This window comes from Zonotrichia albicollis, chromosome 23 (assembly GCF_047830755.1).
Source record: "Zonotrichia albicollis isolate bZonAlb1 chromosome 23, bZonAlb1.hap1, whole genome shotgun sequence".
NCBI classification, from domain to species: Eukaryota; Metazoa; Chordata; class Aves; order Passeriformes; family Passerellidae; genus Zonotrichia; species Zonotrichia albicollis.
The window spans coordinates 1,216,744-1,236,679 of NC_133841.1; the positions used below are offsets into that span (position 1 = coordinate 1,216,744).

Sequence of the window (19,936 nt, forward strand, 5' to 3'; positions counted from 1 at the left end):
TGCTTTATTGACGGGGTAGGTTTCGGGGTGCTCAGCCACCAAAACTCGTAACCTCCCCCCAAAAGGGCTGGGGTGACTCCGAGTGATCCCCCGGCCGAATAGGGACACAGGGGAGAGGGATGGGGAAAAGGGGATTGGGATAAAGGGGGGGACAGGGATGGGGCCGGGGATTGGGATAAAGGGGGGACAGGGGAGCGGGATGGGGACTGGGATAAAGGGGGGACAGGGATGGGGCCGGGACTGGGATAAAGGGGGTGACAGGGGAGAGAGATGGGGCCGGGGTTTGGGACACAGAGGAGGGACAGGGATGGGGCTGGGGATTGGGATAAAGCGGGGACACCCTCCCAGAGCCCCGCCATGGCCTCCCCAGACCCTCCCCAGCTCACCTGGGTCTCCGTGCCCGCCTGGATCGCCCCGCAGCCCCCGAAGGCTCCGCTCGCTCAGCTCGGAGCCCGCCGGAGCCCTCCCCGCCCCCGGGGGTTCCCCCGGCCCAGCCCCGCGGAAGAAAGAGGCTCTTTGAGAGCCCCCCCGGCCGGGGCGGCGCCAGGTGGGGGAGAGGAACGCGCGGGGGCCCCGCGGAACAAGGGGAGCCATTGATGGAGAGGGACAGGGCCGGCACTGCGGCCCCGGGGGTCCCTGCGAGCCCCCCGCCATGGGGAGGGGGCACAGACCGGGCACTGAGGGGCAGGGATGGGGGGCAATGAGGGAAAGGAATGGGGGCAATGAGGGGCAGGGATGGGGGGCAGTGAGGGGCAGGGATGGGGGGCAGTGAGGGGCAGGAGTGGGGGGCGATGAGGGGTAGGGATGGGGGGCAATGAGGGGCAGGATGGGGGGCAATCAGAGGCAGGGATGGGGGGCAATGAGGGGCAGGAATGGGGGGCAGTGATGGACAGGGATGGGGGGCAATGAGGGGCAGGAGTGGGGGCAATGAGGGGCAGAGATGCGGGGCAATGAGGGGCAGGAGTGGGGGGCAATAAGGGAAAGGAATGGGGGCAATGAGGGGCAGGGATGGGGGGCAGTGATGGGCAGGGATGGGGGCAATGAGGGGCAGGAGTGGGGGGCAATGGGGGCAGGGATGGGGGGCAATGAGGGGCAGGGAAGGGGGGCAGTGAGGGGCAGGATGGGGGTCTCATATCGGGGCACCCCCACACCGCGCCAGCCCCTCACCCCTCTGCCCCAATTTTGGGGGCGTCTCTTTTTGCCCACCCCCCTCCCCAGCTCTCCCTTTCGGGGGTCGCTCTGATCTGAGCCCCCTCAATGTCCCAGCCCTTCATCCCCTCCCCATTTGGGGACACAGACCCCTCCCCAATGAGGGTCCCTGCCCCCCCTAGCCCATCCCAACCCCCTCCCCTTCCTTCCTCCCCCCCCTCATCCCGGGTTGGGGGGGCTGGGACAGGAGGAGGAGGAGGAGGAGGAAGAGGAGGAGGAGGACGGGCAAGGAGCGGAGCGCAGAACTCGCCGGGAGCAGAGCGGGATCGGACGGGACGAGAGTGGGATCGGGGAGGAGGAATTCCCAACATCGCCCATCAGGACACCCCACCCCGAGCCCCCCGAGAGCAGCAGAGAGCAGCCCGAGGTTGGTTGGATCATTTCACATGCCTTTATTTCAGCAGTCAGAGAAAGAAAAAAAAAAATAATAATATCCATTTTCGAAAAAAAAAAAAAAAAAAGAAAATTAAGAAAACCCCCAAACCGCTTTAAAATTATTAATTACTTAATTAATTAATTATTATTATTATACATTATACAAAGTAGGTACAAAACCCGGGGAAATGCCAGAGCTGGGCCCGGCAAAGGGAGTGGGTTCGTGGCCCTCCGTGCCCGGGGAGGATGCAGGGATGGATGGATGGATGGAAGGATGGATGGATGATGGAGGGATGGATGGATGGATGGAAAAAAGCTGCTGGAAGATGAGAGCAGAGCTGAAGTTCCACCTGCTCGACCTGGAAAATCGATTTATTCCTTTTCCCCTCGGAATTCGGTGCCTCTTGCTTTGCGGGATTTGCTGGTGGGGCGTTGGAGGTGGGGGTAAAGGGGGGGAATAGCACCTTTGGAAAATTCCCCAGTGGAGCTGAGCAGCAAAAAACAGGAGGGAAACAAAGCATAAAATAGAGGGGAATTTAAAACAGAGCAAGCTGAGACCTCTTTGGAGGTTGTAGCACCAGGCGGTCCCGGGGTTGGGTGTTCCGGGGCCAAAATTAAAGAGAATATTTAAAAATAATAATTAAAAAAAAAAAAAACAAAAACCAGGATAAAAATCCTGAGGGAAAGAAACCTCCAAAGGAAAAATCAAAATAAGAGAACAACAGAGAAACCAAAGAGAAAAAAGGGAGGGAACATGATGGGGGGAAATTAGCACCTTTGCTCTGAACCTGGCAGGAAAGTCCCGGCACGGCTGAAAAGCTCCAAACGAAGCTAAAAAAACAAAAAGAACCCCAAAATTCAGACTCAAAAGACGATGAAACACCCCGAGAGTGGTGAGGTAGCCATCCGGACAGGGGCGTCAGCGCAGGGCCGGAGCTGCTCCGTGGCTTGGGAGTGAATTGGTTTTGCTGCCTGAATAAAAATAAAATGAACAACAAACAACGAACAAAACAAAACAAAACAGGAAAAAAAAACCACGATAAAAAATAACCAGAACAAAAGGAAAATCGAGAGAACTCAAAATCAGCATTATCCAAATAAAAAATAAGGAGGAGAGGGCAGAGAAAGAGGGAAAACAAGGGAGAAAAAGCAAATTATAGCCAGGGGTTCAACATCTTCCTCGCAGCAAAAATTAAAATTCTAATGAGATGCAAGAAGCGAAGGGGCTGGCGGGGAGGGGGCCTGGGGGTCCCGGGGGGCTCGGGGACCCTTTGGGGAGCTGAGCTTTGCCATCTCCGGGGCTGAGGAATGAGGGGGGGCAAGCAAGCGAACCCACTTCCTGGTGATTTTGTTTGAAAAAGTCATTTATTTGGTTTTTTTAGTATTTTTTAGGGGGGGTTGAATGCTCTTTTTTTTTTTTTGAGAGGGTTTTTGAGGTTTTTTCTCTTACGGCAACGCAACCGGGGTTGTTTTAGAGACGCTGGATAGAAACCGACACAAATTCAAAAAGTCCATGTGAAATTTTCTCCTTTTTTTTTTGTTTTTTTTTTTTGGCAGGTTTTTTTTTTTTTGGTGTTTTTTTTTTTATTATTATTTTTATCATTATTATTATTACTCTCTCCTGTCACGCGTGGGGCGTCCGGGGTTACAAGAAGCAGACGGGGCCGATGTCGATGCCGAATTCCTGGTCCGGAGCGCCGACGTCCATAGGAGCCAAATCGATGATGGGCAGGCGCGAGGTCTTTGTCGTCTTGTACTCGATGACTGTCTTGCCCCAGGCGCCCGTGTGACTCTGTGGGGACACCGAGGTCACTCCCCGTCCCTAGCATGTCCCCAACGCCACCGCCATCCCCGTCACTCACCGTGCAGCCGTCCTCGGTGACGCCGTAGGTGAAGCGGCTGTTGCCCTCGGCGCGGATCTCGATCTCGTTGGCGCCCTGCAGCAGCAGGGCCTTCTTCAGGTTGCCGCTGGCCTGGTCCATGTAGGCCACGCTGTTCTTGCAGTGGTAGGTGACGTTCTGCGAGGCCTCGGTGGCCATGAGGCGCAGGAAGGTCAGCTGGATGGCCACGTCGGCCGGGTCGGAGCCCTCGCCGCCGTACTCAAACTGCGCGAGGGGACATCGGTCACAACCGAACCATTCCAGGCTCCTCATCCCCTCCACCCCCTGGCGGCCCCCGAGCCCACCTGGAAGCCGTCGCTCATGGCCTCGCCGAACCAGACGTGTTTCTTCTCCTTGGGGTTCTTGCTGAGGTACCAGTTCTTGCGGGCGATGGATGCCTGAGTCGGGTACACGCACGTCTCGCCCGTCTCCATGTTGCAGAAGACCTTGATGGCGTCCAGGTTGCAGCCTTGGTTGGGGTCGATCCAGTACTCGCCTGAGGGGACAGGGACAGGTCAGGAGAGGGGCAGGGAGGGTGGTGGGGACGGGGACAGACAGGGAATGGGACAGAGGGACAGGCAGGGGGGACAGGAGAGAGCAACAGCCAGGAGGGAACAGGGGAAGGACAGCCAGGGAGATGGGGGAGAGGAACAGCCAGCAGGGATGAAGGATGAAGGTGAGGAACATCCCCAGAGGATGAAGAATGGAGCTGAGGAACAGCCCAAGGGGATGGAAGAGGTGAGGAGCAGCCAGAGGGATGGAACAGGTGAGGAACAGCCAGGGGAATGGAGGTAATAAGAATCCAGGAGAGAACAGGTGAGGGATGAAGGACGAGGGTGAGGAACAGCCCCAGGAGATGGAGAATGGAGCTGAGAAGCAGTGGATGGAGGGATAGGTGAGGACAGTGACTGGGAGATGCTGAGGATGAAGGGAGGAAGGAGGAAGATGAGGAGCAACACTGGGAGATGAGGAGGGAGGTGAGGAAGGCAAAGGAGGGAGCTGGGGGCGGACCATGGAGCACAAAAGGAGGAAGAAGAGGGGGAGAAACGGGAGAGGGACAGGAGGAGGATGGAGGGCAGGGCACACAGGAGAGACAGGACAGAAGGACAGAGCTGAGGAGCAGCGCAGGGGACAGAGACGCGGTGACAGCCCCGAGGGGACCGACGGGACACCCACCGCTCTTCCAGTCGCCATGGCACATCTTGAGGTCGCGGCAGGTGCGGGCAGGGTTCTTGCGGGTGCCCTCGGGGCTGCGGATGTTCTCGATCTGCTGGCTCAGGCTCTTGAGGGTGGTGTCCACCTCCAGGTCGCGGTCGCGCATCACGTTGGCATCGTCGGCCCGGTAGTAGCGGCCGCCGTCGTGCGCCTTCTCCTGGGGCGGCTGCGGCAGGAAGCTGAAGTCGAAGCCGCCGCTGGGAGGGCCGGGAGGACCGGGGGGCCCGGGGGGGCCGGGGGGACCCTGCGGGAGGAGGAGAGGAGGAGGAGGATGGTGACGGAGGAGCGGGCGCTGAAGGCGGGCGGCAACGGGAGGGTGCGGTTGGGTTCGGGACGTACGACGGGACCGACGTCGCCGGTGCGGCCGCGGGGGCCGGGGGGACCGATGGGGCCGGGCAGACCGTTCAGACCGTCCTTGCCGGCAGCACCAGCGGAGCCAGGGGGACCCTGTGGGGTGGGAGAAAAGCGTGAGTGTGGTCGTGCAACCCGGCAGAGCCTCCAACAAATATCCCAAACCCTACAGGAATCCCAATGGCCGTGGGGACCCGGCAGAGCCTCCAACCAATATCCCAAACCCTACGGGAATCCCGCTGGCTGTGGGGACCCGGCAGAGCCTCCAGAGCCTCCAACCCCGACCCCAAACCCTGCGGGAATCCCGCTGGCTGTGGGAACCCCCCCGCCCTCCCCGCGGTGTCACAGCCATGTCCCGATGTCACAGCTCATCCCAGGACTCACTCGGGGACCGGCGGGACCAGAAGCACCAGAAGGACCTTGTTCACCAGGAGAGCCCTGTGACAGTCGAGGAGGAAGAAGAAGAGGCGACATCAGAGGCGACATCAGAGGTGACATCAGCAGCCCGTGCTGCCCCCAGGACGTGTGGCAGGGTCACTGTCACCCCACTGGACTTACGGGAGGACCAGGTGGGCCCTGGAGACCGGAGAAGCCTCTGTGACCCTTCATGCCTCTGTCACCCTGTTCACCGGTTTCACCTTTGTCACCACGGGGACCTTGGGGACCCTGCAGGAGGAGGAAGAGGAGGAGGAAGATGAGTTGAGTGCCGTGCTGGCCAGTCACTGTCCCCACGCCTGTGGGGACACAGAGGCACCAAGGGGGACAGAGCAGAGCAGAGCATCACTTACAGCAGGACCACGAGCACCAGCAGGACCAGGGGGGCCAGCGGGACCTTGGGGACCCTGGCACAGGAGAGAAGGGGACAGGTTAGAGCATCCTGCACCTCCTGCGGCTGGCTTGGGGCAGAACCACCCTGAGAGGCTTGGGGACCCTCGAGCGGGCAGTGACACCTCTGAGATCACCCATTGCAAGGTGGTGGTGGCACCTCTAAAATCACCCTTTGCAGGGTGGTGGTGGCACCTCTGAAATCCCTTTGCAGGGTGGTGGTGGCACCTCTGAGATCCCTTTGCAGGGTGGTGGTGGCACCTCTGAGATCACCCATTGCAAGGTGGTGGCACCTCTGAGATCACCCTTTGCAGGGTGGTGGTGGCACCTCTGAGATCTCCCATTGCAGAGTGGTGGTGGCACCTCTGAGATCGCCCTTTGCAAGGTGGTGGCACATCTGAGATCACCCTTTGCAGGGTGGTGGTGGCACCTCTGCCTGCCTGGAAAGCTCCTGGCAGCATCAGGAGCTGAGCCCGGGGCCAGACCCCAGAGCTGGGTCCTTTCTGGGTGTCCCGGGGCCGGGGGGTGCCAGGGGGCACCGGGGGCACCCCTCACTTACCGTCTCCCCGCGATCTCCATTCTTGCCAGCAGGGCCGATGGGGCCGGGGGCACCGGGGGCACCGGGAGCACCAGGGGGGCCGGCGGGGCCGGTCTCACCACGATCACCCTGCGAGGAGGAGGAGAAGGAGGAGGAAGAGGAGAGGTCAGTGCAGGCCAGCACAACCCCATCACCCTTCCCACACCCCTCAGAGCCCACTCACCTTGGGACCAGCAGCACCGTCACGGCCGGGGGCACCTTCAGCACCGGGAGCACCCTATTATGGGGAGCAGAGACCCTCGTTAGGGTGGGGGGCTCACGGGGGGTCCAACAGCCCCCCATCAGCGCATCCCCAGCATGGGGGGATCTCACAGCCCCCCATCAGCACGGGGGGGTCTCACAGCCCCCCATCAGCACAGGGTCCGTGCCCCCAGCCCCATAGTGACCATGTGTGCTCACCTCACGTCCAGCTTCTCCGGGGGGTCCAGCCAGGCCAGGGGGGCCCATGGGGCCGGGGGGGCCGCGCTCACCGGGAGAGCCAGAGGGGCCTTGTTTGCCGGGTTCACCCTGCAGGGGGACACAATTGGGGCTCAGACGCTGTCACAGAGCCACCCTAGGGGGGTGACAGAGCCTGCGGGTCCCCGGAGCCCCCCAGTACTCACGGAGGGGCCGGGCAGCCCAGGGAAGCCTCGCTCGCCTCTCTGGCCGGGCAGACCGACCACACCGCGCTGGCCGGCGATACCTTGGGGTCCGGGAGTGCCGGGAGCGCCCTGCGGGGACAAACAGCGCCTCAGCGGGGACAGCCCCGGTGTCACCTCCCCATCCCCGCGGAGGGGACAGCGAGAGGTGGTGACGAGCACAGAGATCCGGGCAGGGGGAGACTCACGATGGGACCGTCAGCACCGGGGGCTCCTTTCTCGCCGGGGGGACCGGGGGGCCCGGCGGGTCCCGGCTCTCCGGGGCGGCCAGCGGGGCCGGTCTCACCGCGGGGTCCTTTGCCGCCCTCCTTGCCGGCGGGGCCGGGCGGGCCGGGCAGGCCGATGTTACCCTGCACGGGGCGGGGGAGGCGGTGCAGTCAGGCCGGGACCCCCCCGCTGCCAGCTGAAGGGCGGCCAGGGCTGTCCCGGGGCCAAGTGGGACAGGGAGGCCACGTGCAGCACCTGGATGGCGACCAGAGCCTCCCGTCCATGTCCTCAGTGCCTCCTGTCCCCAGTGCTTCCCATCCCCATGTCCTCAGTGCCTCCTGTCCCCTGTCCCCAGGGCCTCCCATCCAGGGTCCCCAGGTCCTCCCATCCAGTGTCCCCAATGCCTCCTGTCCCCATGTCCCCAGTGCCTCCTGTCCTTTATCCCCAGTTCCTCATGTCCTGTGTCTCCAGAGCCTCCTGTCCCCAGCGCTTCCCGTCTCCATGTCCCCAGCACCTCCTGTCCCCATGTCCCCAGTGCCTCCTGTCCCCAGCGCCCCCTGTCCCCTGTCCCCAGCATGTACCCTCCCCTGTCCCCATCTCCAGCCCCCCATCTCCCCCCAGGGGTACTCACAGAGGGGCCGGGGGGTCCAACTCTTCCAGCAGCACCAGGGAAACCAGTAGCACCCTGGAAAGGAGGAGAGCTGTGGTCAGTGGGGCCGGATCCCGAGGTCCAGGGATCCAGGGGAACCCCAGGGCTGGTGGGCAGAGCAAAGAGCCCACCTGGGGGGCTGATTTGGGGGGTGTAAAGGCGACCCCCCAAATTGTAAAGAAGTGTTGTAAAGGCAACACCCCACTCTGGTGCCATCCCCAGATGGTTTTGGGGGTGCAGAGCCAGAGATGCCCCACGGTGTGAGGGGAGCAGAGGCAGAATTAAAGCCCCTCAGGGCTGTTCCCACCCGGGGGTGCCCCCAAACTCCCCCAACGCCCCCAAACTCCCCACAGGACCGGTACTTACAGGGGGTCCAGCGCTGCCGCGAGCACCTTTGGGACCGGGAGCACCAACAGCACCCTAGGCAGGAGGAAGGGGAGGAAGAGGAGGAGGAAAGAGGTGAGCTGAGCATCGGGGCCGCAGCCCGGGCACTGGGGGGGCTGGGGGGGGGCACTTACAGCAGGTCCAGGAGCACCAGTGGGGCCAGCGGGGCCGGGGGGACCGGCGTCACCCTTGGCTCCAGCATCCCCAGTTTCACCTTTAGCACCAGGCTGGCCGTCAGCGCCCTGAGGGGGGACACGGGGACAGGGTGAGCCCGAGGGGCTCAGAGCCACCCTGGGGGGGCAGCATGGACCCCCGGGCTGGGGGAGGGTGCTCTGTCACACTTACAGGGGGGCCAGCAAATCCAGCAGGACCGGGAGGGCCGGGCTCGCCGCGGTCACCCTGCAGGAGAGGGGAGGGAACGGAGTGAGACGGGATGGGGACACGGCCACCAGGGCCACCAGGGCCACCGAGGAGTGGCAGGGCCATCACCGAGCGTGGGGGACACTCACGGGAGCACCACGGGCACCAGTGGGACCAGCAGGGCCGGGGGGACCGGCTTCACCCTGGAGAAAACAGAGAAAAGGGATCAGGGCTGTGGAGAGGGGGTGGCAGTGAGTGCCTGGACACAGCTGTCCCTGCGGGATGTCCCCACCTTGTCACCAGGAGCACCAGCAGGGCCGGGGGGGCCGATGGGACCGGTCAGGCCTCGGAGACCGTCCTTGCCAGGAGCGCCATCAGCACCTTTGGGACCGGGGTCACCCTGAGGGAGAGACAAAGGGGGGTTATGAGGACAGGTCCTTGGAGGGATCACCCCTCTCTGCACTGAGACATCCCTGGTTCTTCATCCTCCCTGGGACGGGCTGGGACCATCATCCTCCTCCTCACAAGAGCTGGGCTCTCAGAGAGGGATTGTCCCCAAGGGATGGGGACAGAGGTGGCACAGAGCATTTCCTGCCCCAAGGGATGGGGACAGAGGTGGCACAGAGCATCCCCTGCCCCACAGTATGGGGACAGAGGTGGCACAGAGCATCCCCTGCCCCACAGTATGGGGACAGAGGTGGCACAGAGCAATCCCTGCCCCAAGGGATGGGGACAGAGGTGGCACAGAGCATCCCCTGCCCCAAAGGGATGGGGACAGAGGTGGCACAGAGCATTTCCTGCCCAGGACACCGATGCCCACCAGCCTCAGCTCCGGGCACACCCAGCCCCGCAGGGAAGCTGAGGGGGCACAGGGATGGTGGGGAGCAGGTCACCGAGGGGCACCGCAGGGTCTGGGGACACGAGGGCTCTGGGGACACGCACTCTGTCACCCTTGGCGCCTGGCAGGCCGGCAGCACCACGCTCTCCGGGCATTCCCTGCAGACCGGGGGGGCCCTGGTTCCCGGGGGCTCCGGGAGCTCCAGCATCGCCCTGCAGGGAGGCAGAGGGGGATTAGTGAGACCCGGGCCCAGCAAACCCAGCCCAGCCGCCCCCCAGCTGTGCCCCACAAGCCGGGCACAGCCCCATGCCTGGCTGGCACCTACCTTAGCACCATCGTTACCGGGAGCACCGTTAGCACCGCGGGGACCTTGGGGACCGGGGGGACCTTGGACACCGCGCTCTCCGGGGAATCCTCTCTCACCCTGGGGAGGTGGCACAGGGCAGGCCCATCAGGGGCTGTGTGGGGCATTTTGGGGTGCCCAGGGTTGGGGGGAGATGGGGGGGTTCAGCTTACCCTGGCACCGGCAGGACCGGGGGCTCCAGCGTCTCCGGGGACACCCTGAGTGGGAGGGACAGGGTGACAAGTCAGAGGGGAACGGGTGGCACCAGGGACGGGCATAGGGGGTGGCCCAGGAGTCCCTCATTCCCTGGGCAGGGCTGGGGTTCCCATTGCTCCCATGGAGAACCTGGGGGTGTCCTGGGGGGACCCCAGTGGCAGCAGCAGCAGCCCCGGTGTGATGGGGACAGGGGTGATGGGGAGGGGACAGGGACAATGAGGAGGGGACAGGGACAATGGGGAGGGGACAGGAGGGTCCCCAATGCCCACACTCACCTGCTCACCAGGCTTGCCAGCCTCACCAGGGGGACCAGCAGGGCCAGGCAGACCCTGGGGAGGAAGAAGAGGAGCCATGAGCCACCACGGAGGGGACAATGGCAATGCCACCCGTGCTCTGGGTGCTTTGTCCCCCTGCCGGGGAGGGGACAGCCCTCACCTGGAAGCCAGGAGCACCAGCGGGACCTTGTTCACCTCGTTCTCCAGCGGGACCCTGGGGGACACAGCACAGCCATGGAGGGGCGCAGGTGGCTCCCGAGGCCCGGGGCCGGGGGCCGGGCGTGGCCGGGGGGGGCCGCGGGCCGGGAGATACTCACGGTAGGGCCGGGGGGACCTTGGGCACCGGTTTCACCGTCTTTGCCAGCGGGGCCCTGGGGAGGAGGGAGAGGAGGGTGCTCAGAGCGAGCCGAGAGCCTGGGCGGGGGCCGCGGGATCCTTCGAAGGCCGGGAGACACCGCGGCGAGCTGCCCGGGCCGGGATCCCAAACACCGGGCCGGCATCCCGAACACCGGGCGGGGATCCCAAACACCTCATCCCGCCGCGGCCTCGGGCCCGGAGCCTGCCCTGGCTGCCGAGGGCCCTCACCCCGCATTCACAGCCCATTCCCACCCCATTCACACCCCACAACCCCATTTCACCCCAGCCAGGTGGTCCGTGCCAGGCAGACCCTCCCTGTCACCCTGTCATGAGGTGATGCTCCTTGTCACTCTCCTTGTCACCCTCCCTGTCCCCCCACACGGCGGTGACCCTCCCTGTCACCCTCCCTGTCACGCTGTCATGGGGTGATGCTCCCTGTCACCTTCCCTGTCACCCTCCCTGCCACCCCACACCACGGTGTCCCTCTCTGTCACCTCTCACCCTCCCTTGTCACCCCCCTCCCGGACACCCCACACTCACCACAGCTCCGGGGGGACCGGGAGCTCCTCTCTCGCCGGGTTTGCCGGGTTCGCCCTAAAACCAGAGAGGGATGAGCCCGTGGTGACACCGGGAACAAGGAACAAGCCCTGGGAGTGTCCCCAGAGAGCAGGGTGGCCTCGGGGATGGGTGGCACTCACCGCAGCACCTTTGGGACCGGGGAATCCCATCACGCCGGCCTGGCCTCGGGCTCCGGGGGGGCCGGGGGGGCCGGGCCGCCCGTCTTGACCAGCGGGACCCTGTCGGGAGGAGCCAGAGCTGCTTTAGCCGGGCCCTGGAGAGCCAGGGCAGGAGGGGACAGCGGCGGGGACAGCGGCGGGGACAACTTACAGGAGGGCCGGTCTTGCCGTCGGGACCGGGGCTGCCAGGGCTTCCAGTGAGACCCTGCGGGGAGCGGGAGCGGGGTCAGGAGCTCAGCACGGCCAGGGGATGCTCCGGACAACGGGAGCGTCCTGGAGAGCGGCTCCGGCACAGAGAGCGGGACAGCCCTGCGGCCGTGCTGGTCGCCGTGTCACCGTGTCACCGTGTCACCGTGTCACCGTGCCGCCTCACCTTGGCACCGGGCAGTCCGGGTTCCCCGGGGCGTCCAGCTTCACCAGGAGATCCTTTGGGGCCAACAGGGCCAGGGGAGCCGCGTTCACCGGGGGGACCCTGCAGAGGGGGAACAGGGGTGACCCAGGGAAGGGACAGCACCCGGGGACTGGCACAGAGCCGTGTCCCTGCGGGTGGCAGCCACTCGGAGCCGCTGTGGCCGCTGTGCGGGCACATGTGACAGCGGGCAGAGTCCCCAGGGCCGCGCTGACGCCGCTTTGTCCCACAGAGGAACGCGGACACCCACCTTGGGACCGGCCATGCCATCGGCGCCAGGGAAACCACGGCTGCCAGGAGCGCCCTGAGGGGGACACGGCAGGGTCAGTGCGGGGACACGGGGGGACATCGGGGGACCAGGGGAGGAGGGACATGGCCACCAGCGGGAGCGGCATGAAGGGGCCGGGGGTGGCACCCCGGGGTCCCCAAACAGGCAGGGGGTTCACGCTGGACATGGGAGGATGGGAGGAGAACGGGGATGGGGACAGGGACATGGCGGGGGTGGGGACAGGGATATGGCAGGGATGGGGACAGGGACACGGCAGGGATGGGGACAGGGACACGGCAGGGATGGGGACAGGAACAGGGACATGGAGGGGATGGGGACAGGGACATGGCGGGGGTGGGGACAGGGACATGGTGGGGATGGGGACAGGGACATGGCAGGGATGGGGACAGGGACAGGGACATGGCAGGGACGGGGACAGGGACAGGGACATGGTGGGGACAGGGACAGGGACATCGCTACTCACACGTTCGCCAGCGGGGCCGGGCAGCCCAGCGGGGCCGGGCTCACCACGGGCTCCTCTCTTTCCTTCCTCTCCAGCGGGGCCGGGGGGACCTTGGACACCAGCGGGACCCTGGGGAAGGACGCGGAGGGATGAAGACCCCCGGGATGGGTCAGGGCCAGCAGGGCCCGCGCCCCCAGGGACACATCGGGGAGTCACTCACGGGTTCGCCTTTGGCACCGGTGTCACCCTTGTTGCCTGGAGCGCCGGGCTCACCCTGCAGGGGAGAGAAGAGAGGAAAGGGTTAACGGCGGGTTGAGGAGCAGAGGGACATCGGAGGGACAAGGGCGCAGCATCTGCCACCCCCTGTGCCACCCGGGCCTGGCACGGACCAGGGACACATCGGAGGCAGCTCCAGGTGCCGAGGAAGGGATCGGAGCCCGCGGAGAGCCCCTGGAGGAGCCCGGGGATACTCACGGTGTTGCCCTTGGGGCCGGGGGCGCCGCTGGGACCCTGCGGGCCGGAGGGACCGCGGGCACCGGGGAAGCCGGGAGCGCCAGCGATGCCAGGAGCGCCCTGCAAGAGGCACACGGGGCCGTGAGGGAGCGGCACGGCCCTCCCTGCCCCGCCCGGGAGGGGACGCGAGAGGGACACTCACGGTGGCGCCCTTGGCTCCGGGTTGGCCGTCAGCACCGGGGTTGCCCTGCGGAGAGAAGGAGGAAGAGGAGGGTCACGGCGGGGCTGGCGGCACGCGAGGCCGAAGGACGGGGAGCCCGCGGGTGTCACTTACAGCAGGACCGGCGGCGCCAGCAGGGCCGGGGGGACCGGGCTCACCGCGAGCACCTTGGGGACCTTCGCTGCCACGAGCTCCTTGGGGACCGGTCTCACCCTGGCGAGGAAGAGGAGGAGGAGGAGGAAGAGCAGTGAGCGCCAGGGCTGATTCCATCCGCGGCGACACAGCCAGGACAGGTGTCACCCAGGGGATGTCCCCACGGGTGCCACTGTGCCAGGCAGTGCCAGCCCGGATGCTCCAGGACCCCTTCCCTGCCCAGCGCTCCCCCAGCCCGCCCTCCCAGTGCCCCCCAGCCCCTCCCAGCCCCCCAGAGCCAGGCAGGCCCTACCTTAGCACCGGCGGCACCGGGGAAGCCGGGGGGACCAGCGGGACCAGTTGGACCCTAAATGGGAAAGAGGGTTCGGCTCAGAGGGGGATCCCGGCCCGGGGGGACCCCCAGAGCCCCCCTGGCTCCCGGCCAGGGCTCCCCATGGGGGCAGCAGGGCGGGATCCCCTCCCCAGGAGGGTCCGTGGGGTCGGGGGTACTCACGGGAGGGCCGGCAGCGCCGGGAGCGCCGTCATTGCCACGAGCGCCCTGCGGAGAGGGGACAGCGTCAGTGACAGCCGCGGGTGGCACCGGTGACCTCCAGAGCCCCGTGCCCGGGCAGGGGTGTCAGCCCTGCCCATCCCGAATACTCACAGCAGGGCCAGATGGACCGGGACGGCCTCTCTCGCCGGGAAGACCACGAGGACCCTGGGGAGGGGACAAGGACACGTTCAGGACACGTTTGTGTCACCTGCTTGGACACTTCCCCCTTCCTGAGCCTCCTCCCATCCCACTGCTGCCCACTGTGATGTTCCCAAGGGCTTCAACCTTTCCCTCCCCATTCCCTGTGGATCCCTGAGGAGGAGCTGGGTCCCCATCAGGTGTCACCCCAATCCTTGTCCCCTCTTGGCCAGAACCCCCCTCACCCCCTGGTACAGCACTCACCATCTGCCCAGGAGCTCCGTTCTCTCCAGGGCTGCCGGGCTCTCCCTAGGGAGGAAGGAAGGAAGCAAGGACACCATGAGGGAGCTGCTCTGCAGGGACAGGGGACACGGTGACATTGCCAGGACAGCGGTGACGCTGCCACCACTCCTCACCTTGGGGCCAGCAGGTCCAGGCTCACCCTTGGCACCATCCAGACCACTGAAACCCTGAGGGGCAGCACAGAGAAGGGGTGGGGGGTCAGGAGGGGACCCTGGTTGGGGTCAGGGGTCCTTTGTCCCCTGAGTGTCACCAGCACGGGGAGGGGACTCACTCTGTGTCCCTTCATGCCTGGCAGGCCAGCGGTTCCGGGCAGACCTCGAGCACCCTGGGGGAGACAGGAGGTGGTGATGGAGGCGCTGGGGGTGATGTCCCCACACCACAGTGCCCTGTCCCCAGTGGGGGACACCTGGGGGTGTCCCCGTATGTCTCACCTGGGGGCCAGGGGGACCCCGCTCTCCGGGGCGGCCAGGCTTGCCAGCTTCACCCTGAGGACAAGGACACGGCCTTGGTGGCATGTCCCCAAGCCAGGCAGCTCCTGCTCACCTGGGGGGGGGATGGCAGGGCCACCAAAGTGGGGGGGACCCCAAGGACAGGACACTTACGTCATCTCCGTTCTTGCCAGGGGGGCCAGCAGGACCTCGGGGGCCCATGGGACCCTAGGAGAGAGGGAGGGCACGGGTGAGGTGACAGCTGCCCCCTGTCACCCTGTCACCCACCCCGGGCAGTGCCAGCACCACTGCCATGGATCCCAGAGCAGGGACAGTGTCCCCACAGCCAGGGCTGGCAGTGTCCCCATCCCAGGGGGACATCAGCAGGTGACAGCACTCACAGAAGCACCAGGCTCTCCAGGTTCACCAGGGGGACCTTGGAAACCTTGAGGACCCTGTGGATTAAAAATAAAGGGTGAAAAAATGGGTCAGAAAGTGAGGAGTTTGGGCCTGGATCCCCCAGTGGCAGCGGTGATGTCCTCCTGCGTGGTGGCACCAGGGCTGTGTCCCCACGCCCTTCTGTGGCTGTCAGGAAGGGTGTGACACCCTCTGACCTGTCCCCCCATCACCCAGAGGCGCCCTGGAGGCTGTTTGTCCCCAAACCCAAATGGAAGGAAGGGGTGACACTCACGGGAGCACCGGGAGGGCCGGGGAGACCACGGGGACCAGCTGGGCCCTGGGGAGAAGAGAAAGTGTCAGCAGTGGTTCCTTGCCACCCTGGCCCTGTCCCCACCACCAACCATCCTCTGTCCCCATCACCACCCTATGCTGTACCCTGCTGCCACCCCACCACCCTCATCCTGCTGTCCTCACCTCCTCCCCATCACTGTCCCAAAGCCACCCCCTCCCTGTCACCATTGCCACCCTATCTCACTCCACTCCTTGTCCCCAACACCGACCATTGCCTGTCACCATTGCCACCCCATCCCTGCCCCTATTGCCATGTTTCCATTGTCCCTATTGCCATGTTTCCATTGTCCCTATTGCCATGCCCCATTGCCATGTCCCCATTGTCCCTATTGCCTGTCCCTATTGTCCCTATTGCTATGTCCCTATTGCCTGTCCCCACTGTCCCTATTGCCTGTCCCTATTTTATTGTCCCTATTCCTGTCCCCACTGCCACCCCAACGTCGTGTCCATCTCTGTTCCCACCTGCACCTATTCGTTGTCCCCATTGCCACCCCATCCCTGTCCCCATCACCAACATGTCCCTCACTCTGTCCCTGTCCCAATCTCCACACATTCTCTGTCGCTGCTGTCACCTCATCCCAGTCCCTGACTCTGTCACTGTCACAATCCCCACACATTTGCTGTCTCTGCTGTCACCCCATCCCTGTCCCTGTCCCTGTCCCCATCCCTGTTTCTGCTGTCACCCCATCCCTGTCCCCATCCCTGCCGTGTCCCGGTGCTCAGTGACATCACCGGCGCAGGGAGTGCTCCTGTCCTGTTCCCTCGCCCAGCTCCCCCTGATGTCCCCAATGTCCCTGATGTCCCCAATGTCCCCAGTGTCCCTGATGTCTCACCATGGGCCCGGGCACGGCCATGCCTCCAGCCTTCTCGTCGTATCCGTAGGACATCTGGGGAGCGAAGTTCTGCGGGAGGGAGAGCGGGGGGTGAGCGGGGCAGGGACCCCCGGGGGGGGGGGGGACTGCGCCACCAGGGACCCCCCCACACTCACCCCGCCGAGGCCGGGGGGGCCGGGGGGGCCGGGGGGGCCCGGCAGGCCGGGCTGGCCGGGGATTCCATCTCTGCCGGGGGGGCCGGGCAGTCCCTGCCGAGAGAAGAGAGCGTGAGACCGGGGGAAAGTGGGGTGAGAACCGGGGGGCATTGGGGTGAAACCTGGGGGGGACTTGGGGTGAGATCAGGGGGATATTGGGGTGAGACCCGGGGGGATATTGGGGTGAGACTGGGAGTGGATTGGGGTGAGCTCCAACAGGATTAGGGTGACCCCTGTGGGATGGGGATGAGCCTCTGTAGGGGATTGGGGTGAATCCCAGCAGGACTGGGGTGAGTCCCAGAGGGATTGGGGTGAGCTCCAACAGGATTGGGGTGACCCCTGTGGGATGGGGATGAGCCTCTGTAGGGGATTGGGATGAATCCCAGCAGGATTGGGGTGATCCCAGAGGGATTGGAGTGAGCTCCAGTGGGGAATTAGGGTGAGCCCAGAGGGATTGGGGTGAATCTCAGCAGGATTGGGGTGACCTCTGTGGGATTGGGGTGAGCCCCTGTGGGAGATTGAGGTGAGTCCCAGAGGGATTGGGGTGAGCTCCATTAGGACTGGGGTGAGCCCCTGTGGGGGATTGGGGTGAGCCCAGTGGGATTGAGGTGAATCCCAGCAGGATTGGGGTGATCCCAGTAGGATTGGGGTGAGCTCCATGGGATTGGGGTGAGCCCAGCAGGATTGGGGTGAGCTCCATGGGATGGGGGTGAGTCCCAGAGGGATTAGGGTGAGCTCCAGTGGGATTGGGGTGACCCCCAGTGGGGAATTGGGGTGAGCTCCATGGGATTGTGGTGAATTCCAGCAGGACTGGGGTGGCCCCAAGCAGGTTTGGGGTGACCCCCAGTGGGATTGAAGTGACCCCCAGTGGGATGAGGGTCCCTGCAGAGCAGGGGGCTCCGAGGGGGGCGCACACCCACCCTGTCTCCTTTGGGGCCGGTGTCTCCTTTAGGACCCTGTGGAGCAGAGACAGAACAGGTTAGAAAAGGATGGCTCCATATACGGGGGTGGGATTATGGTGAAATCTGGGGGGGCTGCATTTTGAGGGGGCCCTTACCTCTACTCCAGCATTTTCTGGGTAGGCAGGGGAGGCTGTGGGGGGAAAAAGGGGGTTCAGAGCAGCTCAGCATCACCCACCCCACACCCAGACACCCGGGTGGGGGGGACACCGAGCCCGCCGCTCCCCGAGGGGACAGGACCCCGCTGTGGGAGAGATGTCGCGATACCGTCGGTGTCGGGACAGATGGGGCAGCACTCTCCGAAGGGGATCTCGGCGTTGGGGCAGTCGGAGGTGTCCTCGCAGATCACCTCGTCGCACAGGATGTTGCCGCTGTCGCAGACGCAGATCTGGCACGGTTCTGGTTTCCACACGTCCTTGTCGTTGTACGTGAGCCCATCCTGGATGCAGCTCCCGGTTTGGACTGCGACGGGACGGGAAGCGTCAGGAGGGGCGGCCCGGAGCTCCCCCCGCTCCCCTCACCCCCTCCCCGCTCCCGCAGCGCTTCTCCCTTCATCTGGTTCTCATCAGCGCGCCGGGTGACACAGGAAAAGCTCCACAATAAACTCTTCCCACATCGGCTGGAATTTAAACAAAAAATCCCCGCAGCCGCTCGCTCGGGCCGGCCGGGCCAAGGCAAACACCCCCCGAGGATGGGGGGGGGGGGATCCCCGGCAGCCGCGGGTTTAGGGGGGCACGGATGGGACGGGACGGGCGGGCCCCCGAGTTTGGGGTGAAATTGGATCCGGGCGGAACGGGGCTGGATCGGGCCAGATGGGATCGGGAACGGGAGCGGAGGCGGGCGGGGGCTGCGGGGAGAGGGAAGGGAGGGAAGGGAAGGGCGAGCGGCCAGGCCCGGGGGTGGCCCCACGGTGGGGAAGGGTCTTGGCGTGGGGAGGGGCTGCGCCAGCTCATGGAACACCCCCCATGTTAAAAAAATATATAAAAAAAAAATTTTAAAAAAGAGCAAAGAATAAAAAAGGGGCCAAAAAATGCAAAGTAAAAAAAGGAAAAAAAGCGTACAAAAAGGGGGAGAAAAAGGATGTAAATAAAAGAGGGGAAAAAAAGGATGTAAAAAAAAGGATGTAAAAAAAAGGGGGGGAAAAGGATGTAAAAAAAAAGGGGGGGGAAAGGATGTAAAAAAAGGGAAAAAATGTAAAAAAAAAAAAAAAGGAAAAAAGGATGTTAAAAAAAGGCAGATGGAAATTGCAAAATTCTTCTGGGGAAGGAGAAAAAAAAAAAGAAAGGCGAAATGGGAATGGGGAAGGCAAAATGAAGAATGGGAAATGCAGGATGGGGAATGGGAAATGGAGAATGGGAAATGCTGGATGGGCATTGTCAGTGCAAAACGCATAATGATAATAGTAATAATAAATAATAGTAATAATTAAAAATGGATTTAAGAAAAACAGCAAAAAATACCAAAAAAGGACAAAAATGAGCAAAAAGCGCTGGGCGCTCTGGGTCCCCCCGAGTCCCCCTGGCACAGGTGGCAGCGGGCACGGGGGCCGTGGCGTGGCACGGGGGGGTGACCCCGGCCGTGCCCCCGGCCCGCGCCGCTGGCAGCCCCCGCTGCCCCGGCTGCCGAAACATTTTGCTTATGAATCATCCGAGACTTTTCTAATTCTTTCCTGATGGCTTTCGCAGATCCCGGGGCTGGGCCCCCCCCTCTCCCTCCTCTTCTCCCCCCTCTTGTCTCTCCCGCGCTCTTTCCCCCCTTTCCTTTCCCTTCCCGGCCTCCTCCTCCTCCTCCTCCTCCCCTTCGTCCCGTCTCCCTCCTTCCCCGCCGGCTCCTCTCCACCCTTCCTTCCCTCCCCGCTCTTGGCAGGGCGCCCCGACTCCTCACCCCGCAGAGCCCCCTAAACCCCTTTTCCCCCAACCACAAATCCCCCCAGTCCTCTTCTCTCTCTTTTTTTTTTTCCGCATTTTTCCCCTCTTTTCCTTATTTCGCCCCTAATTCCCCTCTCCGCTCCTCACGCCCACCCGGAGCTGCTCCTCGCCCACCCCAGGGCAGCCGGGCCGGGTGCCCCCGGAGCCGGTGCCAGCCCAGAGCCGCGTCCCGAGGGGTGAGGGCATCACCCAGCGCCCGCTACTCACTGTCTTCCTCTCCTTGCCCGCGGGCGAGTAGGACAGTCGCTGCTATCAACAGCAGTGACCGAGAATCCACAAAGCTGAACATGTCTAAATATTAGACATGTAGACTCTTTGGGGTCTCTTTTTGTTCTTAGCTTGGGGTCATACGGGGCCGATGCAACCCTGGAGCTCCAAATCCAGACCCCAGCAGAAAGTTCCTACTGCCCTTTGCCCACTTCTGCGCCGGCCCTTTTATACGGTGTGC

General features: G+C 63.9%; 1 protein-coding gene across 2 annotated transcripts; it reads right to left on the reverse strand.

Annotated features, from left to right (window-relative positions):
- Positions 1-2,948: 2,948 nt before the first annotated feature.
- COL1A1 (collagen type I alpha 1 chain) lies at positions 2,949-19,911 on the reverse strand. Of its 2 annotated transcripts, XM_074557498.1 has the most exons (51): positions 19,696-19,911; positions 17,828-18,022; positions 17,659-17,693; positions 17,522-17,557; positions 16,563-16,655; positions 16,408-16,476; positions 15,516-15,560; positions 15,226-15,279; positions 14,999-15,052; positions 14,828-14,881; positions 14,668-14,721; positions 14,510-14,563; positions 14,358-14,402; positions 14,067-14,120; positions 13,917-13,961; positions 13,716-13,769; positions 13,385-13,483; positions 13,253-13,297; positions 13,072-13,170; positions 12,818-12,871; positions 12,619-12,726; positions 12,117-12,170; positions 11,831-11,929; positions 11,609-11,662; positions 11,419-11,517; positions 11,261-11,314; positions 10,681-10,734; positions 10,524-10,577; positions 10,364-10,417; positions 10,046-10,090; positions 9,855-9,953; positions 9,634-9,741; positions 8,984-9,091; positions 8,841-8,894; positions 8,677-8,730; positions 8,466-8,573; positions 8,314-8,367; positions 7,930-7,983; positions 7,280-7,441; positions 7,056-7,163; positions 6,853-6,960; positions 6,617-6,670; positions 6,415-6,522; positions 5,819-5,872; positions 5,589-5,696; positions 5,415-5,468; positions 5,019-5,126; positions 4,641-4,923; positions 3,770-3,960; positions 3,447-3,689; positions 2,949-3,376 (listed from the first exon to the last, which is right to left on the reverse strand). In XM_074557498.1, exons 1-51 carry the CDS (start codon positions 19,775-19,777, stop codon positions 3,230-3,232), a joined length of 4,362 nt encoding a protein of 1,453 aa, XP_074413599.1. In that variant the 5' UTR covers positions 19,778-19,911; the 3' UTR covers positions 2,949-3,229. The 2 variants fall into 2 exon arrangements, with proteins under 2 accessions (XP_074413599.1, XP_074413597.1); XM_074557496.1 differs by lacking the exons at positions 6,415-6,522; positions 6,617-6,670; positions 6,853-6,960; positions 7,056-7,163 and having other exon boundaries at positions 5,819-5,870; positions 7,368-7,441.
- Between the last annotated feature and the right edge of the window lie 25 nt (positions 19,912-19,936).

Excerpts from the sequence above, each read along its gene's own strand:
- COL1A1 (XM_074557498.1), bottom strand. The coding sequence starts at position 19,777 with ATGTTCAGCTTTGTGGATTCTCGGTCACTGCTGTTGATAGCAGCGACT. Across the intron at positions 14,722-14,827 it reads GGGGTCCCCCTGGCCCCCAG|GGTGCTCGAGGTCTGCCCGG; the intron begins GTGAGACATACG and ends TGTCTCCCCCAG. Across the intron at positions 5,873-6,414 it reads ATGGAGATCGCGGGGAGACG|GGTCCCCAAGGTCCCGCTGG; the intron begins GTAAGTGAGGGG and ends CTCCTGTGCCAG.